The sequence below is a fragment of the Oncorhynchus mykiss genome, chromosome 8 (genome assembly GCF_013265735.2).
Source record: "Oncorhynchus mykiss isolate Arlee chromosome 8, USDA_OmykA_1.1, whole genome shotgun sequence".
In the NCBI taxonomy this organism is placed as follows: Eukaryota; Metazoa; Chordata; class Actinopteri; order Salmoniformes; family Salmonidae; genus Oncorhynchus; species Oncorhynchus mykiss.
This window is the reverse complement of record NC_048572.1, coordinates 77892157-77920058: the sequence shown is the minus strand read 5'-3', so window position 1 is coordinate 77920058 and position 27902 is coordinate 77892157. Positions and strand designations below refer to the sequence as shown.

General features: G+C 44.5%; 1 protein-coding gene across 2 annotated transcripts; it reads right to left on the bottom strand.

Moving 5' to 3' along the window:
* Nucleotides 1-571: 571 nt before the first annotated feature.
* On the bottom strand, nt 572-25071 carry LOC110530683 (endophilin-A2). Of its 2 annotated transcripts, XM_036986340.1 has the most exons (9): nt 24659-25071; nt 5693-5761; nt 5349-5565; nt 5014-5147; nt 4741-4899; nt 2242-2345; nt 1990-2120; nt 1817-1864; nt 572-813 (listed from the first exon to the last, which is right to left on the bottom strand). In XM_036986340.1, the coding sequence occupies exons 1-9, from the start codon at nt 24701-24703 to the stop codon at nt 629-631; spliced, it is 1092 nt and encodes a 363-aa protein (XP_036842235.1). In that variant the 5' UTR covers nt 24704-25071; the 3' UTR covers nt 572-628. The 2 variants fall into 2 exon arrangements, with proteins under 2 accessions (XP_036842235.1, XP_036842236.1); XM_036986341.1 differs by lacking the exon at nt 1817-1864.
* Between the last annotated feature and the right edge of the window lie 2831 nt (nt 25072-27902).

Genomic DNA, 27902 nt, shown 5'->3' with positions numbered 1-27902 from the left:
GTGTTTTTATATAAGAAAAAGAGTGTGCATTAAAATTAACCAGATTTTCATGCAAAGATTCCCAATTGTGGAAGAACAAAACATATTTAACCATTTTCCCTAGAATTAAGGGGCTATAATAGGTGTAAATAGGTGATTAAAGGTAACAATTTCAAGATAATTTTGTTGCAGGTTTTTTTCTAGGTCTGCTTAAAGCACACTTCTGGTAGTGTTCATGGGTACAGGTCACCCATAATGACAAACATCTCCTCTAGTAACCCCGTCTCCATATGTCCCGGTAAGAGAGGTGTAGTGTACAGAGAATGAAAACAAAGATACACATTCCTTGTGCTAACCTTTCTCTCCATCAACATCTTCCTCCCACTTTTTCTATCCATCCATCATTAGGTGAATCTCAATCTAAGGTGACCTCTCATTTTATTTTCTTACACCGATATTTCCTTGTCCTGCTTTATTTAGATCAGTGATCATCAACAGGAGGAAGTCATTTTAGACTTGAGATGCGCGCCCCCCCCCCCCCGTCATCTACCGCTGTCCTCCCTCATCTCCTCAGCCCCCCCCCCCCCCCTCCCTTCCCTCATCTTCCCCCTCCCTCCAGCTCCTCATCCCTCCCCTTGTTCTGTCAGTGTTACAGGGGCACCACCACTTCCACATAGTTGTTGGGGAAGAATCCTGATTGGCCGCGGATAGTGCCCTCCAACCAGTTCTCGTCGATGCGGTTGGTCAGCATGATGATGTCGCCCTCGCAGAAGCCCAGCTCACCCTCGTTCTCTGGCTCGAAGTCATAAAGGGCCTTAGCGCACGGCTCAGAGGCTGGGGAGAAGGAAAGGGAAGAATGTGTTGAAGACGGAAAGAGAGAAAATAAACTTTAATTTGACATTCTTCTGAAACGGATTCAGCAGCTTTGCTTTTCAAAGTGAGAGGCAGGAAAGGGACCAGAACACTTCATAAACGTCCAAACCGCTGCGCTCACAGGGTTGAAGGGAGACGTTACCCGTTACCAGTTTAGTCCCTCCAGGATTCTGTTGACCAATCACTGCACTAGTTCCGCAATTAAACAGTCAAACCACAGCAATATTTTCACACAAAACTGACCCATCATCACAGTACAAAAAGAGGGCTTGCAAAAATCAACCAATTACTGCACATTTACTGCATAATATGGTTCAATCAAGCCATAAGTCAACAAACTTTTTCGCTCGTCAGCGTATTTTCGCAAGTCATTTGAAAAAAATATTAGCATTTTGCCATGCAAAATGTCATAATTGCCTCCCGTGGGGCACAGCGGTCTAAGGTACTGCATCGCAGTGCTAGAAGCGTCACTACAGACCCAAGTTTGATCCCAGGCTGTGTCGCAGCCGGCTGTGACCGGGAGACCCATTCGGCGGAGCACAATTGGCCCAGCGTCGTCCGGGTTAGGGGAGGGTTTGTCCTTGTCCCATCGCGCTCTAGCAACTCCTGTGGCGGGCCGGGCGCCTGCATGTTGACACGGTTGCCAGGTGTACAGTGTTTCCTCCGACACATTGGTGCGGCTGGCTTCCGGGCATTGCGTCAAGAAGCAGTGCGGCTTGGCAGGGTCGTGTAGCAGCGATGGGACAAGACTAACTACCAATTGGAAACCATGAAATTGGGGAGAAAAAAAATGTCAGAATTGCTGCAACAATGAAGTGAAGTGAGTTGGCTGCAGTAAGGGGTTAAAGCTTCCCACACACACCATTCCATGTTAGTAAAACTCTCCTGAAATGAAGTGAGTCGATTAAGTACCATGTTAATTGCCACTCTTTTAACCTCAAATCACAGACTCTCTCACACTCACAGTGTCGACTGTTCTTCATGGACCGTGTTCTGTGGAAGGACGTGAAGTCTATGGGGAGGGGGGGGGTTTATACATAGAGAAAGATCAGTTTTGGGCTGGTGAGACAAGACTACAATAGAGAGATGCATACAGAAACACACAGAGGCACACACACAGCTAAGTGCCAGTCTTACCTGAGGAGTATGAAGGGGGGTTGGCGGAGGGGGAGTACTCTCCATTTGAATGCTCCTGCTCTTCGTAGTCAAAGGAGGCTTTGGGTTTTGGAGTGTACTCACGCCTGGGGCGAGACTGGGCCTCGTTCACCCTGATACACACAGCAGAGGGGATGAATCAGTCACATGTAAATACACACAGATACACACAACGACAACCAACACAAACAGCTTCAACTGAATTGTAGAAGTCCACACACACAGCTGACCTACCTGTCTCGGAGTTTGTCAGTCAGCTCCTCCAGAATCTGCACAGCCTGTTTGTGATACTGCAGTTGTGACTCGACCAGAGAAGCCATCTGACTCACCTGCTCTACCTAGAGACAAGCACAGAGACCAGTCAGATTCATCAAAACCAGGGGGGCTGGACTAGAAACGCCATTACCGGGAGGATGGACTAGAAATGCCATTACCTGGGGGGCTGGACTAGAAACGCCATTACCAGGGGGGCTGGACTAGAAACGCCATTACCAGGGGGGCTGGACTAGAAACGCCATTACCGGGAGGATGGACTAGAAACGCCATTACCTGGGGGGCTGGACTAGAAAAGCCATTACCGGGAGGATGGACTAGAAACGCCATTACCAGGGGGGCTGGACTAGAAACGCCATTACCAGGGGGGCTGGACTAGAAACGCCATTACCAGGGGGGCTGGACTAGAAACGCCATTACCGGGAGGATGGACTAGAAACGCCATTACCGGGGGGGCTGGACTAGAAACGCCATTACCAGGGGGGCTGGACTAGAAACGCCATTACCGGGAGGATGGACTAGAAACGCCATTACCTGGGGGGCTGGACTAGAAACGCCATTACCGGGAGGATGGACTAGAAACGCCATTACCAGGGGGGCTGGACTAGAAACGCCATTACCAGGGGGGCTGGACTAGAAACGCCATTACCAGGGGGGCTGGACTAGAAACGCCATTACCAGGGGGGCTGGACTAGAAACGCCATTACCAGGGGGGCTGGACTAGAAACGCCATTACCAGGGGGGCTGGACTAGAAACGCCATTACCTGGGAGGCTAGACTAGAAACGCCATTACCGGGGGGGGCTAGACTAGAAACACCAGTACCGGGGGGGCTAGACTAGAAACGCCATTACCGGGGGGGCTGGACTAGAAACGCCATTACCGGGGGAGCTGGACTAGAAACGCCATTACCGGGGGGGCTGGACTAGAAACGCCATTACCGGGGGGGCTGGACTAGAAACGCCATTACCGGGGGGGCTGGACTAGAAACGCCATTACCGGGGGGGCTGGACTAGAAACGGCATTACCGGGGGGGCTGGACTAGAAACGCCATTACCGGGGGGGCTGGACTAGAAACGCCATTACCGGGGGGGCTGGACTAGAAACGCCATTACCTGGGGGGCTGGACTAGAAACGCCATTACCGGGGGGGCTGGACTAGAAACGCCTTTACCGGGGGGGCTGGACTAGAAACACCATTACCGGGGGGGCTGGACTAGAAACGCCATTACCGGGGGGGCTGGACTAGAAACGCCATTACCGGGGGGGCTGGACTAGAAACGCCATTACCGGGGGGGCTGGACTAGAAACGCCATTACCAGGAGGCTAGACTAGAAACGCCATTACCGGGAGGCTGGACTAGAAACGCCATTACCAGGGAGGCTGGACTAGAAACGCCATTACCAGGGGGGCTGGACTAGAAACGCCATTACCGGGGAGGCTGGACTAGAAACGCCATTACCAGGAGGCTAGACTAGAAACGCCATTACCGGGAGGCTGGACTAGAAACGCCATTACCAGGGAGGCTGGACTAGAAACGCCATTACCGGGGGGGCTGGACTAGAAACGCCATTACCGGGGGGCTGGACTAGAAACGCCATTACCAGGGGGCTGGACTAGAAACGCCATTACCAGGAGGCTAGACTAGAAACGCCATTACCTGGGGGGCTGGACTAGAAACGCCATTACCGGGGGGGCTGGACTAGAAACGCCATTACCGGGGGGGGCTGGACTAGAAACGCCATTACCAGGGGGCTGGACTAGAAACGCCATTACCTGGGGGCTGGACTAGAAACGCCATTACCAGGGGGCTGGACTAGAAACGCCATTACCAGGGGGCTGGACTAGAAACGCCAGTACTATGGTTAATTTACACTTTTGTTCTCCCCCCCCCTCACCACCCCGAGGTCAATTTCCCGACTCTCGAAACTGCTTTGTTTCAGATTGACACGCCACTTACATGGCACTAACACATGTTGTACTCCTCATCTGATGAAATAAAAGGTCATTACCAGAGACAGGCCATCTAAGACAGGTTTGGCACGTTCTTAGGTTGCAGAGTCAAAGTGGAAAACTAGAATCGTCACCTAATACGCATTGCTGTGATATTACATAACTGTTCCACTCACTAGCTATGGAGTCGTGGCAAGCTGACTGCATATTGGTCCTGAAATACTCATCAACGCTAATGCTAACATTGTTGCCAATGCTAGCGCCAGTGCTACTGCTAATGCCAATGCCAGATGTTGAAGCCCCTACTGGGTATTATGGTTTGGGAGTATGAAGCCTGAATTCTGAACTTCTACCCAGCCAACCAATGGAAAATAGCCTCTTTCTTCTTAACTAAACAGATTTGCAAGAAGCACCATACGAATAAAATGAGATTGATTGTTGCTGTCCATCTCTGGCATTATTCCCCAGATCCTTCAACTCTAACCCTTGACTCCTGAGATAAGTCTCACATCAGTCTCCAGCAGGTTGTGCATGGAGCTCTCTGCCATCTCTTTGGACTCGTGGAACTTCTCCAGGGCTGATCTCAGCTCCTCGTCTGGGATCTTCCCCTGGCGTTTCTTCTTATAATCGTAGTCCAGACGCCTGCCTTCCAACTTCTTCAGATGGTGCTGTGGAGGGAGGAGAGAGTCCTCAATTAGTTGATTGTGAAGGGTTAGAAAATAAAATGTGTAACGTTGAGGGAGAGTTGAGAATCCCTTATTCATCTCATTCTAGGTCTCTACCTGGATGTCTTTGATGTCCTTGTCGACGACGGCCTGCAGTGGATCGATAAAGTTCTGTTTGACATCGATGTCCAGGGAATCTTTGACCTCAGCAAGCCTCTTCATGGACTCACCCACGTCCACCAGGGCGCCACCTACAGGACAAAGACAGTTACATGAGAGTGAGCACACAATCCCCTCACCGGCCACAATAAAGGACAAGGTTCTTCTGTCGAGTACGTGGTCCCTACTTCACATACAAACGCACCTGGAATTCAATATTCTGAGAGCCAAAGGCTAGGGCACAAAGGTAAAATAAAGCTTATGGTAGTTTATGAAATCACTCTCTTTCTTACCAAAGTTGGTGTCCTCTCCCATCTCTCGTCCGAACTTGGCCATGCTCTCCCCCAGCAGCCCCTCAGCCTGGGGATAGCCAGGGCTCTTCACCTGGCCCCGCATCTTAGACACTGTGTTCAGCATGGTCAGCTTGGCCCTGGACGCTGGGTTGGGCTGCAGGTACTCCGATGTTTTAGAGATGACATCCACCACCGCTTTACTGGTCACATCTGCCCTCTGTGAGGAAGGGAAGAAGGAGAGACAGCGAATGCACAATCTACTCTGACAAAATGGAGCGATAGGAAAATCCAATCTTAAGTTAATAGGAGTGTATGTTTTTTTGTGTTGGGGAGAGATCACTTACCTTCTCCAGATCTTTGAAGTCTTCATCCAGCTTGGTTCCCTCTGCACCTCCAACCTTCTCACTGACCATCTACAAAAGGAGAATAATAAGTTCAAGTCTTTTACATGCTTTCTGCACAGGACAACAAAGCCGTTCTTAATTCAAACAGAACAGTAGCATATAGAAGTGAAATGATGCATGGACCTCGTGATGGAGAACAATTTTATTTTATTGCGATTTTGTTAGGGCTGACCCCAATTAGTCGGCAGGTCGATTGTTCGGTCGATAGGCTTTTGGTCGACCAAGATTTTTTTTTGTAGTCGAGCATTAGAATACACTCAGCAAAAAAATAAATAAACATCCCTTTTTCAGGACCCTGTCTTTCAAAGATACCTCATACAAATCCAAATAACTTCACAGATCTTCATTGTAAAGGGTTTAAACACCATTTTCCCATGCTTGTTCAATGAACCACAAATAGTTAATGAACATGCACCTGTGGAACAGTCGTTAAGACACTAACAGGTTACAGACAGTAGGCAATTAAGGTCACAGTTATGAAAACTTAGGACACTAAAGAGGCCTTTCTACTGACTCTGAAAAACACCAAAAGAGAGAAGACCAGGGTCCCTGCTCATCCCCGTGAAAGTGCCTTAGGCATGCTGCAAGGAGGCATGAGGACTGCAGGCCAGGGCAAAAAATTGCAATGTTCGTACTGTGAGACGCATAAGACCGCACTACAGGGAGACAGGACGGACAGCTGATCGTCCTCGCATTGGCAGACCACGTGTAACAACACCTGCACAGGATCGGTACATCTGAACTCCACACCTGTGGGACAGGTACAGGATAGCAACAACAACTGCCCGAGATACACCTGGAACGCACAATCCCTCCATCAGTGCTCAGACTGTCTGCAATTGGCTGAGAGAGGCTGAACTGAGGGCTTGTAGGCATGTTGTAAGGCAGGTCCTCATCAGACATCACCGGCAACAACGTCGCCTATTGGCACAAACCCACCGTCGCTGGACCAGACAGGACTGGCAAAAATGCTCTTCACTGACGAGTCGCGGTTTTGTCTCACCAGGGGTGATGATCGGATTCGCGTTTATCGCGTTACTCTGGAGCAGGATCGATTTGGAGGTGGGAGGTCAGTCATGGTCTGGGGCGGTGTGTCACAGTATCATCGGACTGAGCTTGTTGTCATTGCAGGCAATCACAACGTTGTGCGTTACAGGAAAGACATCTTCCTCCCTCATGTGGTACCCTTCCTGCAGGCTCATCCTGACATGACCCTCCAGCATGACAATGCCACCAGCCATACTGCTCGTTCTGTGCATGATTTTCTGCAATACAGGAATGTTAGTGTTATGCCATGGCCAGCGAAGAGACCGGATCTCAATCCCATTGAGCACATCTGGGACATGTTGGATTGGAGGATGAGGGCTAGGGCCATTCCCCTTAGAAATGTCCGGGAACTTGCAGGTGCAATGGTGGAAGTGGGGTAACATCTCACAGCAAGAACTGGCAAATCTGGTGCAGTCCATGAGGAGATGCACTGCAGTACTTAATGCAGCTGATGGCCACACCAGATACTGTTACTTTTGACCCCCCCCCCCCCTTTGTTCAGGGACACATTATTCAATTTCTGTTAGTCACATGTCTGTGGAACTTGTTCAGTTTATGTCTCAGTTGTTGAATCTTATGTTCATACAAATATGTGCACGTTACGTTTGCTGAAAATAAACCCAGTTGACTGTGTGGACGGTTCTTTTTTTTGCAGCATTAATATTAATTACCGTTCAAACGTTTGGGGTCACTTAGAAATGTCAGTTTTTGAAAGAAAAATCTCATTTTTTACCATTAAAATAACATCAAATTGATCAGAAATACAGCGTAGACATTGTTAACGTTGTAAATGACGATTGTAGCTGGAAACGGCAGATTTTTTATGGAATATCTACATAGGCGTACAGAGTCCCATTATCAGCAACCGTCACTCCTGTGTTCCAAGGGCACGTTGTGTTAGCTAATTCAAGTTTATTACTTTAAAATGGCTAATTGATCATTAGAAAACCCTTTTGCAATTTTTAGCACAGCTGAAAACTGTTGTGCTGTTTAAAGCGATAAAACTGGCCTTCTTCAGACTAGTTGAGTTTCTGGAGCATCATCATTTGTGGGTTCGATTACAGGCTCAAAATGGCCAGAAACACAGAAACGTCTACTGAAACTCGTCAGTCTACTCTTGTTCGGAGAAATTAAGGTTATTCCATGCGAGAAATTGCCAAGAAACTGAAGATCTCGTACAACGCTGTGTACTACTCCCTCACTGAACAGTGCAAACTGGCTCTAACCAGAATATAAAGAGTGGGAGGCCCCGGTGCACAACTGAGCAAGAGGACTAAGTACATTAGTATCTAGTTTAAGAAACAGGCAGCTTCATTAAATAGTACCCCGCAAAACACCAGTCTCAATGTAAACAGTGAAGAGGGGACTCTGGGATGCTGGTCTTCTAATGTACTTGTCCCTTTGCTCAGTTGTGCACCAGGGCCTCCCTCCCTTTCCATTCTCGTTAGAGCCAGTTTGCACTCTTCTGTGAAGGGAGTGGGACAAGGGACAAAAAAACAAACAATTTTCTTTAAAAAACAAGGACATTTCTAAGTGACCCAAAAACTTTTGAACGTTAGTGTGTGAGAGATATATACATACACACACACCTATCTCAGTGAACTAATCCATTGCGGAGGCCTAGACTAAAAGCCAATTTATGCTTGATGTGAAACTGTGGCCAGTGGATCCATATTGAGGGTATGACCAATTGTGGAGCCTCCGGAGGCATGCAGAGTTAATTCTTATCATTTGTAATCTACAATGTTTGTTTGGTTAAGGTATTTTCTGTTAATGCATTCAATATATTATTATTCCTTTTACCGTTCTCATTGTGCATAGCGCACAACCAAATGCAACACTTGTGAGAAACAAGTTTTAGTTTATTTCATACCATTTAGGAGTTTTGTCAATTCAATTTAGTCATTGTCTTTTGTTTGGAGCGCTCCTGTCAATATTGATTAAGCTTATAGGCTACCTGGTCTGCTCTCTAATGTAGGTATATAAATGTGCCCATTTGGGGATCTGATACTATTTCTGATTGGCTTAACACACCACCACTAATGACATGTGGAGCATCTCAAAATAATGTTTTCACCTCAAAACAGGAAACAAAAAAAGTATGTTTTTACTTCCATTGAAAAAGATAAATAGTTCCTCAATGTATTTGAACAATCTTTCCAGCGCTCTCCCTTTCAGTAACCACACATGAAAGGGAGAAATGTCATGCTCTGATCTTGTGGAAACATAAAATAGGCCTACCTGATTACTTCTTGTCAGTGCTAGACTTGGACTCAAATAAGTTCCGGTAATCATTTTGGGTGCTGGTACTGTTTATATTTTAGGTGCAGGAGATATTCTATAAAGAGGTACATGATGAGGACCAGCTACTGACAGCTGTCGTCCTCATTATGCTACATGACATAACTAGGAGGTGGGCCTGCCTGGGAGTGGGAATATATTTGTGGTGTTTGTGTTCATGTAATCCACATGTCTTTCTGGTGTGTGTGTTCATACGACTCAGTTCAGCGGCTTCACAGTTTTTCCTTTCTGTGCATTAAAATGTGGCCGTATCCCATCAGCGGTTCATTAAAATGTGGCCGTATCCCCTCAGCGGTTCATTAAAATGTGGCCGTATCCCATCAGCGGTTCATTAAAATGTGGCCGTATCCCATCAGCGGTTCATTAAAATGTGGCCGTATCCCATCAGCGGTTCATTAAAATGTGGCCGTATCCCATCAGCGGTTCATTAAAATGTGGCCGTATCCCATCAGCGGTTCATTAAAATGTGGCCGTATCCCATCAGCGGTTCATTAAAATGTGGCCGTAACCCATCAACGGTTCATTAAAATGTGGCCGTATCCCATCAGCGGTTCATTAAAATGTGGCCGTATCCCATCAGCGGTTCATTAAAATGTGGCCGTATCCCATCAGCGGTTCATTAAAATGTGGCCGTATCCCATCAGCGGTTCATTAAAATGTGGCCGTATCCCATCAGCGGTTCATTAAAATGTGGCCGTATCCCATCAGCGGTTCATTAAAATGTGGCCGTATCCCATCAGCGGTTCATTAAAATGTGGCCGTATCCCATCAGCGGTTCATTAAAATGTGGCCGTATCCCATCAGCGGTTCATTAAAATGTGGCCGTATCCCATCAGCGGTTCATTAAAATGTGGCCGTATCCCATCCGCGGTTCATTAAAATGTGGCCGTACCCCATCAGCGGTTCAAAATGTAGCAATTGAAAAGGCCACTGATTTTAATGCCCGAGTAGCAAGATGAACAACACGTGTTGCGGTCCTCATGCCTCCTTTCCCCACCAGAGATGAGTTTATCAAATTGACTTGTTTGTGGATAAAACGCCGAGCATGATGACGTGGTGCACATAAAAATAGGTTTTGCGGTTAAATTCCCATGTACCGAATCATTGAATACAAGTTAAATGGGTTTTTAAACGCGTTTTCAACTTGTTTTGTCACGTACAAATTATTCTTTATGTATAGCGAATGAGCCCACTCTGGTCTTTGCGGGTGCGCTCTAACCAACAGCTGGCAGATACAGTGCTGGCTACCTAGGCTACATGATGAGATTCCTATTACAGACAAAAGAGCAAGATCCTTTTTATTTGTCAAACAGCAGCCAAGCATCACTCATCATGTGACCAGAATAAGACCCTCAATATTTAATGTAAAGTAGCATCAAGCTCATCACCGTGCACTTTCAGCACCCTGTGACGTTAATAACAATTCATCTGTAGCCTAATAAACTGCATGGTTTCCCGAGTCGTAGTGCAAGGCCCAAACACCATATCATCACCGTGCACTTTCAGCACCCTGTGAAGTTCATCATAACATTTCATCTGTAGCCTAATAAACTGCATGGTTTCCCGAGTCGTAGTGGGAGGACCACACAACATATGGTTATTATAAAAAATATTTACTCATAAAAAGCATTTTTTAAACATAATTCCTTGCATAATTAATTTTACAAACAAAAAGATCCTACCTTGTCTAGCGTGATGTTGTGTCAACATTTGGAAAGTTTACCGACAAATTTGCTGTTCCCATCAGGGCTGTCATGTATTTTACTCGCATAAAAAGGTTGGATGGAAACCTGGTTACTGTAAAGTCCTAGTTATTTTGTTGCTTTGACAGTGATTTCTGAAGATTTATCTTTTATTTCATGTGATTAGTGATTCATTTGACATCTGTCCCTCATTTTAAGGTCAACCCTGCTACGTCAACTGAACTTGTTTCAATATGTTAAAACTATTCCTTATGATAAAATTTGAAAAGAAAAAAAAGAAAGCCAAATCAGAGTAAAAGCAGTTCAGATGGTTCTACTCTTTTTGGCAATTTTCTGGTGGAAAACTGAGTGGGCCAAACATAACACGTCAACCTGTTAGACAGGCTCGAAATGTTAATTTCATTTTTTGGGTGAAGCTTGCATTCAATTGCCACTCCTGGCTGCACACAACATGCTTCCATTCCCCCTGTTACAAGGGGATTCATGGCTGATTTAAGAAGAAATCTTCAACACTCTTTATTTGGCAATTACGACAGTCATTTTTTTTTGTGGTGCACCAATACTACATTTTTAGCAGATACCAATATTTTCCTTGCCCAAAAAAAACAATACCGATATTTAACATTTTAGCGGCCTTTTAAGCATTCTAGTACAGTTAAAGTGTTCACACACCCACGCGGGCGCAGGTCTAAGGTACTGCATCTCAGCGCAAAAGGCATCACTACAGTCCCTGGTTTCAATCCAAGCTGCATCACACCTGGCGGTGATTGGGAGTCCCATACGGCGGCGCACAATTGGCCCAGTGTCGTCTGGGTTTGGCCGTCATTGGAAATAAGAATTTGTTCTTAACTGACTTGCCTAGTTAAAGTTACACACACACACACACACACACACACACACACAATAAGTTATTTTGTTGGCATTTATGCATGTCCCCATTACCAGTAAAACATTATCAAAACCTATTCCTTTCACTTACCTGCTGTGCTGTTTCGTTGTTCATTTGTTCAGTCATCTCAACCAGGATTTCTATGGAACGCAGTTTGGGCCTTTGCGTGTCAAAAAAGATACATGTCAAATAACACTATTTGACGTGTCGAATAAGCTTGTTGACCAATCAGGACCTGAATATGACTGCACGTCACATAATTTAACGAGTTCATAATTTTTTTACGTAGTTATTACACATTGATTACACTATCACTCGTATTTCATATGTCATAATGATTTGTTGATGCGTATGCTATAACGCTGGTAAAGTTGTCCGGCGCACCTACAGTCCTGGTCATAAAAAAAAGCTAGCTAGCTCATGGATGCAAACACTGTTCTTCCCCCAAAACATAGAAAAACAATCTGTTTCAGTAGCTATAGTTAGCTAGCGTTACTGTCATCTAAAATAACCCTCATTTATAAGGCAGTTCTTATTTGATTAATGTTGGTCGGACCCATCTATGTGAAGCTAGCCACAATAAGGATTAGCCACAATAGTGGACTTTGCAGTTAGCCTTCAAAATAAAAGTATGTAATTGACAGTGATGCAAATGAATACAAATAGTATAATTATGGCACAATTGAATAGATTATGCTAAACAAGGTTGGAATGTTATATAAAATCAACAAAATACTATTTGTTAATCTGTTCAAATCACACTGGATGTATTATACTTTAGAATTGCATTGGGGGCATACTTATTTCAGTCTACAGCCTTACCTATGGATTGTGGATCAATGACACGGGGTATCAGTCTACTCAGTGACACCCAGATAGCATTAGCGTTGAAGCTCTTATTGCGGGACTCTGAAACAACTGAATTGAGCCACATTTACTGTCAACCTATGTGTATTGAACACTATTCCTGAGGAAAACAATACTGCATGGATGTTTTGGAGTCTGATAACTGAGGAGGACGTTGGAAAAAAATTGCTTGGGTATTGAGTAGACCAATACCCCATTTCATTGATCCCCAGGGCAAGCTGTACAGTGCAACATGAACGTCAATACACACAATAGGCTGACTGGAGAGGTGATTTCACACAGTTACAGTCCTGTGATAAAAACTACAACACAGATATTTGTGTAAACTCTTCACAGTTGTGTTCTGTGGGTGTCACCAAGTAGACTGATACCCCAGTTCATTGCTTCGCATTCCAACCTTGTTTAACATGATCTAGTCTAAATATGATTCCACCAATTGTAACCTTCTACATTACTTTAAGAGGTACTTTTATTTTGAAGACAAAACTCAAATTCCACTAGTGTGTCTAATCCTTATTGTGGATAGCTTCACAACACATAACCCGTTCTGGTCGAGCCTCACAAGCCAGATGAAGCTAGCTGGCTGCTTATAACGTTAGCTTTGGGTAACAGGGTTAAGTAGCTGCATAGCTATTTATTTTCATGAACTGAAGTTCAATTTCAATAGGCAAACAACAAGTGACTAACTAAAACACAAGGATTCCTAAATCATCGCTAAGAATAATGAAAATGACTGCAATATCTACTGGTCATTGTTTTCAGGCTGATTGTATTGGTGCTAGCTAGGTAACAATCTAAAGCTAGCTAGCTAGCTACCCCAGAAGTGCGGCCGAACAAATAATGCTTTATTACCAACGCTGTATTGTAAACACATTGTTCGTGGCCAGTGTTTGCAGACTTTTGTACAGCTTTGATAGAGCTACTGATAGTAGTGGTGGCACTTGGCTTACAAGAGCAAATTTAGAACACAACATTCTATAATAGAACTGTTATTTAACGCGTGGAATAGTGTTATTTGACATGCATCTTTGACACGACCTAAACGGCGTTCCATAGAATGTCGTGAAGCTAATAGCGGTGACGCTATTACTGTGTAAGTCTAGTAGGGCAACATCTGAAAAATAGCACACTTGGTAACGTTAGTGTGTACCGGTGCTCGATCAGTCGCGAAAGCCAACATCACCCACGACAGAGAACGGTTGATTGTCAAGGGCAATGAATTCCATTATTCTGGCGTTAATGGTTTTTCGCCTTTTGAGTTGTCTCGCTGAAATGTTCTTACTTTTTCAAATGACTGCTTGATCCACACAGCAGACATTGTGGGCTAGGTTAGGAATACTGTGTTGCAAGTGTAGTGCAAAATTTTACGTTGCGTCATGTTGTAACGGTTTTGACTTGAGGTTATTTTTTTATAGGGGTGCCAGGTAGGTTGTGCCTACCAGAGAAAACATTGGTTTCTCCTTTTAGTTTGGGAGGGAATGAGTCCCATCTGGTCCGTCAAGTCTACACCATTACAAAGGACTTATGTAAACGTCAGAAGGGAAATCAACTTTTCATAAACCCTTAAAACATTGAAAGAACTTCAAAAACAACTATTCTTTTGCGTGGGTTGTATTAGCAACATCAATGGATTACACACACATAATAATATAACACAATGAGTTCTGGTTCCTCCAGAAATGTCCTGTACCTCGGGCCTAAAAAGAGTCCAGCCCGGTAAAGGTGTTCAGTGAACTCAAGTGACTTTTGTCACGCAATGTTTGTCCGTTCATTCCGTGTAGCGTAAACCCAGTATTAAATCATACAATCAATATAACAATTTTACCACAGAACTTCAAAGCGTATCTGCTCTTACTAATTCCTCAACTACATCTAACTACATAAATCATCACCGTATACATATCAAAACAAATTAAATACCGTATACAAAAAAGGTGGTAGTCAGTCGGTCAGTCAGACAATCCAATCCGCCAACAGATCTCCAGCGGAGAAAGGCCACGAAGAATGGAGAGGAGTAGTCCACGGACGCAAAGAGTGGATCCGATCCTGGGTAAACTCTCTCAGGCTACAAAACACACGTTTAACAGCAACAAAACAACCGGAATAGAGAAGCTTCGGGAACACATCCTCAGTCACGTCTCCATCACAAACGCCACTTTTGCGCAGCTGATGCTGGCTATTTAATTGGGAATTAAAGGGAAAGCACCCTATTGGAAGGAGAAGCACTGAGACGGCTCAAAATAATTCAGGGCCGTCACACACCCCCTCCCCTGGAAAAAGCCGACCATTGCCCTGGAAGGCACATCTTGGTCGGGGTAACCGAGAAAGGTCTCCTCATCACTTTCCTCTACAAAAATTCTCATGACTTTTTGGAGCTCACGCTCCTCAGCTGAGGGGTCACAGGCCTTAAGGTGTGAGACTTCTGGGTCTGGGAATCCGAGAAAAGTCTCCTCACTTTCCTCTTCAAAGATATCCAAGATCTTGCGGCGCTCAATCGCCTCCAATTCCTCAGCCGAGGGGTAACAGGCCTTAAGGCGTGAGACATGGACAACGCGCATATCTTCACCTGTGTCCTCTTTCACCACTCGGTAGTTCAAAGGGCCCATCTGCTCCACAATCCTATATGGTCCTTGCCATTTAGGAGCGAGCTTGGCAGAGAAGAATTGTTCAGCTTTCGAGTAAGGATGAGAGCGAAGCCACACCCGATCACGAAGCTGAAACTGCATGTCTCGTCTGTTCTTATCATAATTTCTCTTCTGCTTGAGTCGAGCCTGGGTCATGTTCTTTGAGACAAGAGCTCTCAAGTCATGGAGATGGACTACCTGGTCATAGCAAGCAGCGTCTGGAGTAATCTGCTGGGGCTGTAGCACCATATCCAAGGGTCCTCGGAGGGGACGACTTAGGTTCAGCTCTGCAGGTGTGACTCCAGTGGACTCTTGCACAGCAGAATTCAGGGCAAATCGAAACTCGTGAAGGTGCTTGTCCCAGTGTTTGTGCTGGGTCCCTACATAGGAAGCAATCATTGTCTTCAAGGTTCGATTTACTCTCTCAGTGAGATTGGTCTGTGGGTGATAGGCCGTGGTCAACTTCTGTCTCAGGTTCCATCTTTGGCAGGTCTCCTCAAAGAGATCAGAGACAAATTGGGAACCTCGATCAGACAGGATGTAATCAGGCACTCCCCAGCGAGTCAGGATCTCTTTCGTAAGGATGTTAGAGACGGTCCTTGCTGTGGCCTGACGCAGGGAAAAGAGTTCCACCCACTTTGAATAATAATCAACAAACACAAGCATGTACACATTCTGATTGGAGCTTCTAGGAAATGGACCCATCAAATCCACTCCTAGCATTTCCCAAGGTCGGGTAACCACCGTTTGCTGCAACTTGCCAGCAGGCTTTCTACCTTCTGGTTTGTACATTTGACAAACCTGACAGTTTCGGATGTGTGACTTCACATCCATGCTCAGATGTGGCCAGTACAGTAACGCTTGCAACCGCTTGTAGGTTTTGAACCTGCCCAAATGACCAGCTAAGGGGTCTTCATGGAAATGTTGAAGCAGTTGAAGGCGTAGAGTTTCAGGTATGTACATTTGGTAGAGTGTTCTGTGAGGTAGTTGAACAACTCGGTAGACTTTGTCTTCAATGATGGTCAGCTTTGTGGTAGGATTGACCATCTTTTCTCCATCTTCCAGGATAGTCTGGTACAAAGCCTGTACTTCTGGATCATCCTGTTGGGCTTTCCATATGGTCTCATCAGAGATGGGAAAGTCTGTTTTGGGCGAGTCTCGACTGCTTGACAGGACAGTAGCACATGTAAAATGAGGGCCACCATTATCACAAGCAGGAGCCCTGGATAAGGCATCTGGAACAGTGTTGTATTTTCCTTTCCTGTATTCTACTGCAAAGGTGAACTCTTGCAACCGTAGAGCCCATCTTATGAGTCTGGTGCTTGGTTTGTTGGTCTTGAACACCCACACAAGGGAGGAATGGTCAGTGACCACAGTGAAGTGTCTTCCCTCCAGGTAGTACCTCCACTTTTCCAAAGCCCAGAAAACTGCAAGGCACTCTTGCTCGGTTGTGGAGTAGTTCCGTTCTGCTCCATTCAATGTCCGACTGGCGAACGCTAGCACTTCTTCAGTGCCAAGTCCAGTCTGTTGGACTAGGACAGCACCAAGTCCAACATCACTTGCATCAGTGTAAACAACAAAAGGGGAATCAAAGTTGGGATGACCTAAAATGGGAGGTGTGACGAGGTGTCGTTTCAGGGTTTCAAAGGATGTCTGACACTCTGCCGTCCATAGGAATTTCACTCCTTTTCGCTTCAACGCGTTGAGGGGTTCTGCCACCTGGGAGAAGTTCGACACAAACCGATGGTACCATCCAGCCATCCCAAGGAACCGTTGAAGGGCCTTGAGTGTGGTTGGCACAGGAAAATCTTGTACCGCCTTGGTCTTTTCAGGATCCACATGAATGCCGTCGAAAGACACAATATGGCCAAGGAACTTCAGGGAAGTTTGGCAGAAGTTGCTCTTCTTCATATTCACGGTCAGACCAGCTTCTCTTAGCTTGTCCAACACTGCTTGAAGATCTTGAAAGTGTTGTTCTCTGTTCTGGGAGTAGATAATTATATCGTCCAGGTAGACGAAACAGATCTTCCCTTTGAGCTCACCTAACGCAATCTCCATCAGTCTTTGGAAAGTGGCAGGTGCATTCTTTAATCCAAAAGGCATCACCTTAAAGGAAAACAAGCCCTCAGCACAGACAAAAGCAGTCTTGTCCTTGCTTTCCTGGTCCATCTCAACTTGCCAATAACCACTATTGAGGTCAAGGGTAGTGAACACAACAGCGCCAGACAATGACTCCAGGATCTCGTGGATGGTAGGAAAAGGATAGGCATCAGTCTGGGAAACATTGTTGGTCTTCCTATAGTCCACACAAAATCTAAGACCACCAGTCTTTTTTGGGATGAGGACAACAGGAGCAGCCCAAGGAGAGGAGGAACGTTCTATTATATCTTGTGTTAACATATCATTAATGAGTCCCTTTTGGATGATTAGCTTCGCTGGGGACAAACGATATGGCTTTTGCTTGATCGGCATTTCCTGTGTAAGGAATATTTTGTGCTTCAGGAGCCCGGTGCGTCCTAGCCTTGAAGTACATACATCAGCATTATTCTGCAGCTGTTCCAACAGCCTTAACTCCTCTGGATGTTCCAGCTGAGCTCTTCTTACAGCCTGTAAAAGGAGATCGTCAGAAGGATTATCAAGGGTTAGTGGTAACGGAGCAACGGCAGAGAAGACTGCCATATTTGAACCCCAATCATGTAACTTCGTAGCTTCTGATTGGAAGAAATGCTTCTTGCTCGGATTGTATGGAAACCAGTAGCAATTGTGTGCGATATCAATCTGGACACCACTGAAGTACATGAAATCAATTCCCAACACGACAGGAAAAGCAAGGTTCTTGGTTTGTAGGATCACCGAAGGAATCATATAGGAGCGGTTACACAGGCGGAACTCTACCTCACTCCATCCAAGGGGTCGTTTAGCCTCACCATCCGCCAGATAGAGTGGACCTTCTGTCCACGGCTTCAAGTTGTATTGCGGACCTTTAACCTCCTTCCACAGTTTCTCATTGAGCAGTGTGTAGGATGACCCGGTGTCCAGGATGGCTCTTCCTGTCCATGGGCCTATGGACATGGGTAACACCAGTTGGTGCGGTATGAACTGAAAGGAAGGGGATGTCGATGGGGGGGCGTAGGCAGTGACTCTTGGGATTTCAGCTCTGGTTAAAGCACCCAGAGAAGGATGGTCATTCCTGCGAAGAGAGTTAGGTGTGTTGGCCTGTTGTGATTTGTGGTTTCTGGAAGGGTTTTCTTGATACGGTCTTGGACATGTAGCTGAAGAATGTCCCTTTTGGCTACATCTCCAACAGAACATGAGAGGGGTCATGGCTTGAGACTCTGGCTGTTGTTGATGGTCTGTCTTGGGTAACGGTTTGGGTGTCTGTTTCTTTCTTTGGTCATATTGCTGTTGGCATTCTCTGTCCTTCTCAAACTGCTGTCCCAAGCGAACCAGTCCATCGACAGTGGTGACTCGTTCTCGGAGTTGACTGGCTAGTAGTGGGTTGATGTTCTTCAAAATCAATTTAATGACCTCTTCCTCCTCAATGCCAGGTTTCCACCTTCTGCACAGGGAGTGGTAACCGTATGCAAAGTCACGGATACTCTCTTTCTCTCTTTGTACTCGATTCCTGACTCTGTCTGCCAACTCATCTGTGTAGTCCTCAGACAGAAATGCAGAGGAAAACTTGGCCTCAAAGTCAGCCCAGGAGGTAGTGGTGAGACGTGCCACATCCCACCAGTCTCGAGCTGTCCCATGCAACACATTCCTCAATGTGGCAAGGAGTTCTTCGTCAGCCAGGGGATTGAGGGCAAGAAAGTCACGACATCTTTCTAGGTACATTAGCGGATCAGGACTGTCATCTTTTTTCCCAAAGGTGGGAAATTGCAATTTAATGGGCATCGCCCCCACATGACGTCTACTCAAATCACCATGAACAAACGAGCTAGGAGGGATTGAGGAAGTAGAGGGGAAGGGAGTTATCGGACAATGAAAATGAACACCAGGATGCATGGTGGATTGCATCCTGCAAGGGGTGGCTGTAGCATGGCCTTGTCTTGGCTCTTCAGAGGTGCCAGCTTGGCCCTCAGTGGTCTGAACAGAAGTGGACACTAGAGAAACTCTGTGTAAGGAGTTGTGCCTAATGGCGGCCATGTCCACAGACACGTCATCCAACATTTTAACACAATTAGAGAGCTCTGTTTGCAAGTGGTCTACAGTGTTAACCATGGGAGAAAAAACAGAATTAACGTCCTTGAGGACCTCAGTGTGATGATGTTGCAGGCGCCATTGGAGAGTGGCAGTGAGTTGGTTTCGTTGGTAGTCAAACTGCCTGTCCATGGCACCAGTAATTTCCCGTCTTCCACTCTCACTGAGCTCTGTCAGCGTGTGGGTTAGAGTGCTCAGTGAGTTTCTGAATTCCATGGCACTCTGTTGTTGCTCTTCCCTCAGACATTTGAATTTATGGTGGATAAGAGTTTGGAGATGTTGTTGAGTCCGACGAATATCAAGGATGTCACCTTGAAGTTGTAAAACTACAACCTCTGGAGATAAACCAGACAATGGAGGAAGGTTGGGTGTCAGATGGAGGGCTGGCTCAGTACTTTCACACAGATCCATGTCAATAAGTGAGTAACTGGTTAGACCTCCTGTGGCCTGTGGTCCAGACCGAGCATTCAGATTCCCAGGGCTCTGGCCCAAATCAACTCCATTATCTCCATTCCCATTATGATTTGTGTTGTCAGCTTGATGGTCAGAATAGCCCTGTGTATTCCCATTGACAGGTATGAAATGGATGAGCACATTATCTTGGGGTGAATCCATTGTTTTAATTCCACACAAAATATTTGCTTTGGTTAGTTCTCAATGTTGAGCTGTCCCATCTGGGGTGCCATTTTTTATGTAACGGTTTTGACTTGAGGTTATTTTTTTATAGGGGTGCCAGGTAGGTTGTGCCTACCAGAGAAAACATTGGTTTCTCCTTTTAGTTTGGGAGGGAATGAGTCCCATCTGGTCCGTCAAGTCTACACCATTACAAAGGACTTATGTAAACGTCAGAAGGGAAATCAACTTTTCATAAACCCTTAAAACATTGAAAGAACTTCAAAAACAACTATTCTTTTGCGTGGGTTGTATTAGCAACATCAATGGATTACACACACATAATAATATAACACAATGAGTTCTGGTTCCTCCAGAAATGTCCTGTACCTCGGGCCTAAAAAGAGTCCAGCCCGGTAAAGGAGTTCAGTGAACTCAAGTGACTTTTGTCACGCAATGTTTGTCCGTTCATTCCGTGTAGCGTAAACCCAGTATTAAATCATACAATCAATATAACAATTTTACCACAGAACTTCAAAGCGTATCTGCTCTTACTAATTCCTCAACTACATCTAACTACATAAATCATCACCGTATACATATCAAAACAAATGAAATACCGTATACAAAAAAGGTGGTAGTCAGTCGGTCAGTCAGACAATCCAATCCGCCAACAGATCTCCAGCGGAGAAAGGCCACGAAGAATGGAGAGGAGTAGTCCACGGACGCAAAGAGTGGATCCGATCCTGGGTAAACTCTCTCAGGCTACAAAACACACGTTTAACAGCAACAAAACAACCGGAATAGAGAAGCTTCGGGAACACATCCTCAGTCACGTCTCCATCACAAACGCCACTTTTGCGCAGCTGATGCTGGCTATTTAATTGGGAATTAAAGGGAAAGCACCCTATTGGAAGGAGAAGCACTGAGACGGCTCAAAATAATTCAGGGCCGTCACAATGTAGACTGGTATGCATGTCAGCTTTGACATCGATTTTGCAAATCGGCGTTAAACTATACATCGGGCCGATACCGGTGTAGGCATTTTTAAGCTAATATCGGCCGATTCCGATATGTTCACCGATATATATCGTGCATCCCTATTTTTTAACCCCGAGATGGGAAAATGTGTTTATGAAGTTGAACATGTGCTCTTTTTTTTAACACTTCTCAAAAAAGGCCCCAAATTAGTGGAACATCCCATTAGATAATCCCATGTGAGCAAGTGAGTGTGTGTTACCGGCAGGCTGTTGACCGAGTCTGTTCTCCTGGCTTAATAACAACCCAGGAATCCGGTTTGGGCACTACTGCAACATTGCCAGGATTCCAAAGCACACCGGAGCCAGGAGAACAACTCACCCAACAATCACTCACAGCTGTGTGAGCAACACACCAATAGACTGACCTATTTCCAAAACAGGCCCCTATAACATAACAGATGGCCTCATAATAAGGGTCAGTACACTCAGACACCCACGCCCTGATTTCTCCCAGAGATATTTAATGACAGGGGTTTGAGAGTGACTAGGCCTTGCCCACGAAGGCACCTTAGTACTCATTTACCCAAAAACCAGTCAGACTATTTTATAGTAGTGAGGTGAGTGGGACAGTCAGGCCATTCCAGTTCACACACAACACATTGTGTTACATCCCTAATTATGGAGGCCTCGAGAGTATTTACTACTAAAGATCAAATAGAAACGGTTCAAATTGGCCTCTCAAAGCTGTCAGATGACTTCCTTAGGACTATTTACAACCTGTTCTGTAACTACTTCACTTGTGGCCAAATGCTGATTGTAGTAGTATCTGCAAAGGCTATAATGTATCTCAGATCCATCCAATGCAATAACAACCCTTTTATTTGTTACACCACTAGTACTTCCTAGCCTCCGGTTTTCAGGGGATATGAAAAAAATAGAGCCTGTGACGCAACATCCGCTTTTGGACGTTAACAAGGCGACACTTATCTTAACTCCTCCTTCACATTTACTGGATTGGTTGAACATTGCAGAAGAGAACCTCCCAACAGTTTTTTTCCCCCAAGACCAGTATGTAATGAATCTAGTTTCAGGTGTTTCCTTTACACATGTTAAGTACTTCTGAAACAGGCGATACATTCCACATAAAGGTAATAAGCATGTTTGTATCCGGCCAGTAGGTGCTAATCAGTGTGTGAGTGAGGAAGACAACCTGCCATGGCTGGTAGGCCTAGCTATGGAACCATCAATCATGGACTCATCTGCAAATTGGCACAATCACTCCAAACACATATCACTTCTCATGAAGATGGACAGGTGAAGGGAAAGGGAGAGGGGGAAAGGAAGAGACCAGTGTGGTGGCACTGGAGGGAATGGAATGTCCATCTCCCTCCCAGAAACACCAAACATTCCCTGCATCCCTCCTAATAAACGGACAAGTGAGAGTAACTTCAGAGGTGCATTCTATGTTGTTATTCATGACATTGATATGACAATGAAGGCGGTACAGATAGGTCAAACTACAGATACTTATATACAGTACCAGTCCAAAGTTGACACACCTACTCATTCAATAGTTACTATTTTTTTAAACTAATTTCTACAAAGTAGAATAATAGTGAAAACATATGGAATCATGTATTAACCAAGTGTTTAATTAATATATATATATATATATATATATATATATATATATATATATAAGATTCTTCAAAGTAGCCACCCTTTGCCTTGATGACAGCTTTGCACACTCTTGGCATTCTCTCAACCGGCTTCACCTGGAATGCTTTTCCAGCAGTCTTGAAAGAGTTCCCACATATGTTGAGCACTTGTTGGCTGCTTTTCCTTCACTCTGTGGTCAAACTCATCCCAAACCAACTCAATTGGGTTGAGGTCAGGGGATTGTGGAAGCCAGGTCATCTGATGCAGCACTCCATCCCTATCCTTCTTGGTCAAATAGCACTTACACAGACTGGAGGCGTATTGGGTCATTGTACTGTTGAAAAACAAAATTATAGTGGGACTAAGCACAAATCAGATGGGATGGTGTATCACTGCAGAATGCTGTGGTAGCCATGCTGGTTAAGTGTGCCTTGAATTGTAAAGAAATCCCTGAGAGCATCTCCAGCAAAGCACCCCCACACCTCCTCGTCCATGCTTCACGTTGGGAACTAGACATAATCCATTCACCTACTCTGCGTCTCACAAAGACACAGCGGTTGGAACCAAAAATCCCAATTTGGACTCAGACCAAGAGTGAGATTTCCACCGGTCTAATGTCCATTGCTCGTGTTTCTTGGCCCAAGAAAGTATCTTCTTATTGGTGTCCTTTAGTAGTGGTTTCTTTGCAGCAATTCGACCATGAAGGCCTAATTAATGCATTCGATAATTGAGATGTGTCTGTTACTTAAACTCTGTGAAGCATTTATTTGGGCTGCAATTTCTGAGGCTGGTAACTAATGAACTTATCCTCTGCAGCAGAGGTAACTCTGGGTCTTCCTTTCCTGTGGCGGTCCTCATGAGAGCCAGTTTCATCATAGAGCTTGATAGTTTTTGCAACTGCACTTGAAGAAACTTCCAAAGTTCTTAATTTTCCAGATTGATTTACTTTCATGTCTTAAAGTAATGAAGGACTGTCGTTTCTCTTTGCTTATTTCACCTGTTCTTACCATAATATGGACTCAGTCTTTTACCAAATAGGGCTATCTTCTGTATACCACCCCTACCATGTCACAACACAACTGATTAGCTCAAACACATTAAGGAGGAAAGAAACTCCAAATTAATTTAACAAGGCACACCTGTTAATTGACATCTATTCCAGGAGACTATCTCATGAAGCTGGTTGAGAGAATGCCAAGAGTGTGCAAAGCTGTCATCAAGGCAAAGGGTGGCTACTTTGAAGAATCAGAACTATATTTTGATTTGTTTAATACTTTTTTGGTTACTACATGATTCCATGTGTGTTTTTTTCATAGTTTTGATGTCTTCACTGTTATTCTACAATGTTAAAATTAAATTTAAAAAACCCTGGAAAGAGTAGTTGTCCAAACTTTTGACTGGTACTGTGTTATCGTAATACAATGTCCATGAAATGAGATCATCCTGAGCTCAAATGAAAAGGGTTTATCACATACAGCTAGATTAATTCCCCTCTAATCTACACCGATTTAATCCTTCCTCCAAGGAAGAAAATGGTTTGCTAAACTCAGAAAGAGGGGGGGAAAGTATTTAAAGTGAATCATGTAAACGTTCTGATACGAAACTCACTAACGTTAGTTTATGTTTGCATAGAAAAAGTTGCTATGACACACCGAAACAATGGTGCTGTTTTCAAACACTGTTTTTATAGTAAATTGAAACAATGTGTCAATCTCATTACGACACGACAAAGTAACGTTATGTGCTGAACTGACAGCTACTAGCATAGCCAACTCACTGGAGCTATGCAGATTTAACTTTACGAGGACTTTTCAGACCACTGGAGTTAGCCATTAGACAAATGTAAACGTTAAATAATTTAGCTAATAAATAAAACATTTGGGTCAGATATTTCCTTGTCGAAAGGCACATTTAACTAGTTAGCTATATTGCACAAGTAATGCTAACGTCGCTAGCTTTCCAGCGAACTTAGCTAGCTAACATTCAACAACGTTTGCCGAAGTAAAAAGTTGTTCACTGACCTGGCTTGCTTTGTAAAATTGTTTCTTGAAGCCTGCGACTGACATTTTTGATGCAGGATATAAGCTTCTTTCTTTACGTGCAAGTTGCTTTTAAATAATTGCTGAAAGTTTGATTATAGGAATAGCTCGCTGAAGTTTCTCTTCTGCGTCGTTTTCTCCGCAGCGAACTAAACTTCCTTCACCGTGGAGTTTAGTCCTCAACAGTGGATCATACTCTCCTTCAAGCTAGTTTTCCTTTGCGAGTGGAACTTGCCTGGCAACCAGTCTACTTCCTGCAAGGCATAGTAGCTTCTGCTATACTGAACAAAAATATAAACGCAAAGATTTTACTGAGTTACAGTTCATATAAGGAAATCAGTCAATTGAGATAAATTCATAAGGCCCTAATCTATCGAATTCACGTGGCTGGGCAGGGGTGCAACCATAAATTGGCCTGGGAGGGCATAGGCCCACCCACTGGGGAGCCAGGCCCAGCCAATCAGATAGAGTTTTTTTTCCCACAAAAGGGCTTTATTATAGACAAAAAATACTCCTCAGCACCCCCCCATGAACTGGCGTGGTTACAAGTGGTCTGTGGTTGTGAAGCTGGAGGTACTGCCAAATTCTCTAAAACTATGTTGGAAGCAGTTTATTGTACAGAAATTAACATTAAATTCACTGGCAACAGCTCTGGTGGACATTCCTGCAGTCAGCATGCCAACTGCACGCTCCCTCAAAACTTGTGACATTGTGTTGTGCTACAAAACTGCACATTTTAAAGTGGCCTTTTATTGTCCCCAGCACAAGATGCACCTGTGTAATAATTATTATGCTGTTTAATCAGCTTCTTGATATGCAACACCTCAGGTGAAGTATTATCTTAGCAAAGGAGAAACAGGGATATGAACAATTGTGTGCACAAAAGTTGAGAGAAAGAAGCTTTTTGTATGTATGGAAAGTTTTTGCTATTTTTTATTTCAGCTCATGAAACAAGTGACCAACACTTTACATTTTGCATTTATATTATTGTTCAGTGTATATAAACTGGATTTGCAGTTCCTGCTATTTTTCAAGCATTCTACAGCATTGCCGGAGAAGGAAAGGAGACACCGGGGAAGGGACTAGCTGTGGGTCACAGGGGTGGCAGTCAGTGACAGCTCTGCTGAAGACAATGGCTTTTTCCCAGTCGGCTCCTTTTTCTTTCCCAAGGCGTGAATGTTTTTGGCAACATTAGAGCCTTATTCAGAGAGGTACAATATTTACAATGCTGCAGAATATATACAAAAATGTATGGTGCTGATGTCATACCTTTTCTAATTGCAGAGAATCATGTCTGTTCAGCGCGATACATTTTACAATGTGGTGCCATCCTGAATGATCCAGGTCCCACTCTGCAGTTCGGAGTGTGGCATGTTGTTATCCTTGTCCCAGTCTGACTCTGCTCTCTAGCCAACTCCTTATGGAAATGTCATGCCAAAACAATGACAATGGAGTTTGAAAAAACAAAAACAGATCTGGGACCAGGCTAATGTGTTATACATGAGACACCCAACTATTTTCATTGTTATTATTGATTGTTGATTATTGATTAGCGTACTGCATTGTTGAGAGAGCTAGCACATAACCATTTGGCTGCACCTTTTATACTTGCTGTAAACTGTGTATGTGACAAATACATTTGATTCGATTTTAGGCACGGTTCCATTTGGTCCCTAGCCCTATCATCCAGCTCCTACCACTTCAGTGGTGTTCACAGATCTGGATGGACTGGATCCATGAGAGAAATATGGCAGAAACTCCACTTAGCTTATTGGAAAGCTAGGGGGAGCCATCACGATAATACTGCCGTCTATCTGTTCCTTTCAGATAATGTTCTTGTAGCTATGGTTACACACAATGTACTGTACATTTGGAAGGTATTCAGACCCCTTGACTTTTTCCACATTTTGTTACATTGCAGCCTTATTCTAAAATGGATTACATTTGGGAAACTCACCAAATACAGGTGTGCCAAGCTTGTAGGGGCATACCCATGAATAGTAAAACATTTTTTTTAACTAGGCAAGTCAGTTAAGAACAAATTATTATTTACAATGACGGCCTACCAGGCAGAACAACAGATTCAAGGATTTGATCCAGCAACCCTTTGGTTACTGGCCCAACTACTAGGCTACCTGCCACCCTGACTTGATGCTGTAATCGCTACCAAAGGTGCTTCAACAAAGTACTGAGTAAAGGATCTGAATACTTATGTAAATGTGATATTTCAGTTTTGTATTTTTAATACATTTAAAAAAAAAACTAAAACAGCTTTTGCTTTGTCATTATGGGGTATTATGTGCAGATTGATGAGGCGATTATATTTTAAATCCATTTTAGAATAAGGCTGTAACGTAACAAAATGTGGGAAAATGAAGGGTTCTGAATAATTTCCGAATGCACTGTATGTAGTGTATTACCCAGAAACAAGTATATGATTATGAAATGAAGTGGTATCTAGGTATCTAGGTATCTAGGTATCTAGGTATTTAGGTGTCATGTATTGTCATGTTGTGTCTTGTTCCTGTTCTTTCTCTTCACCCTGTCTCCCTCTGCTGGTCGTATTGGGTTGCCTTTTCTTCCCCTCCTTCCCCCAGCTGTTCCTTGTCTTCTCTAACTACCTCGTTCACCCTTTTCCCACCTGTTCCCTTTTTCCCTCTGATTAGGTCTCTATATCTCTCTCTGTTCCTGCTTCTGTCTTTGTCAGATTCTCGTTTGAGTTTCTCATGCCAGAACCAAACTATTGTCTCGTTTGCTTCAACCTTGTCCTGTCCTGTCGGAATCTGCCTGTTCATCTGAGGCTTCGTGTGATCAGGTACCTCTGTCCTCTACAACCCAGCTATTCTCCTCTGCTGCTAGAAGGGGAACTCTACTGTGATACTCAGAAGGACTTTATGTTTCATTTGTCGCCCTCTCTGCGGGTTGTTTATTTTGCCATCAAATACATTTGAAGAGGATCTATGTCTTACCTGTGTTTTGACATTAAAGGACTCTGTTTTTGTTAAACCGCTTTTGGGTCTTCACTCACGTGCATAACAGAAGAATCTGACCAAGAATGGACCCAGCGACTTCGGATCCTCTCCACTCAGCCGTCGAGATCCAGGGAGCGATGCTAGGCAGACACGAGCAGGAATTGTCTGCTGCTCGACATGCCGTTGAGACCCTGGCCGCCCAAGTCTCCAACCTCACAGAACAGATTCACCATCTCCGCCTCGCTCCACCGGCC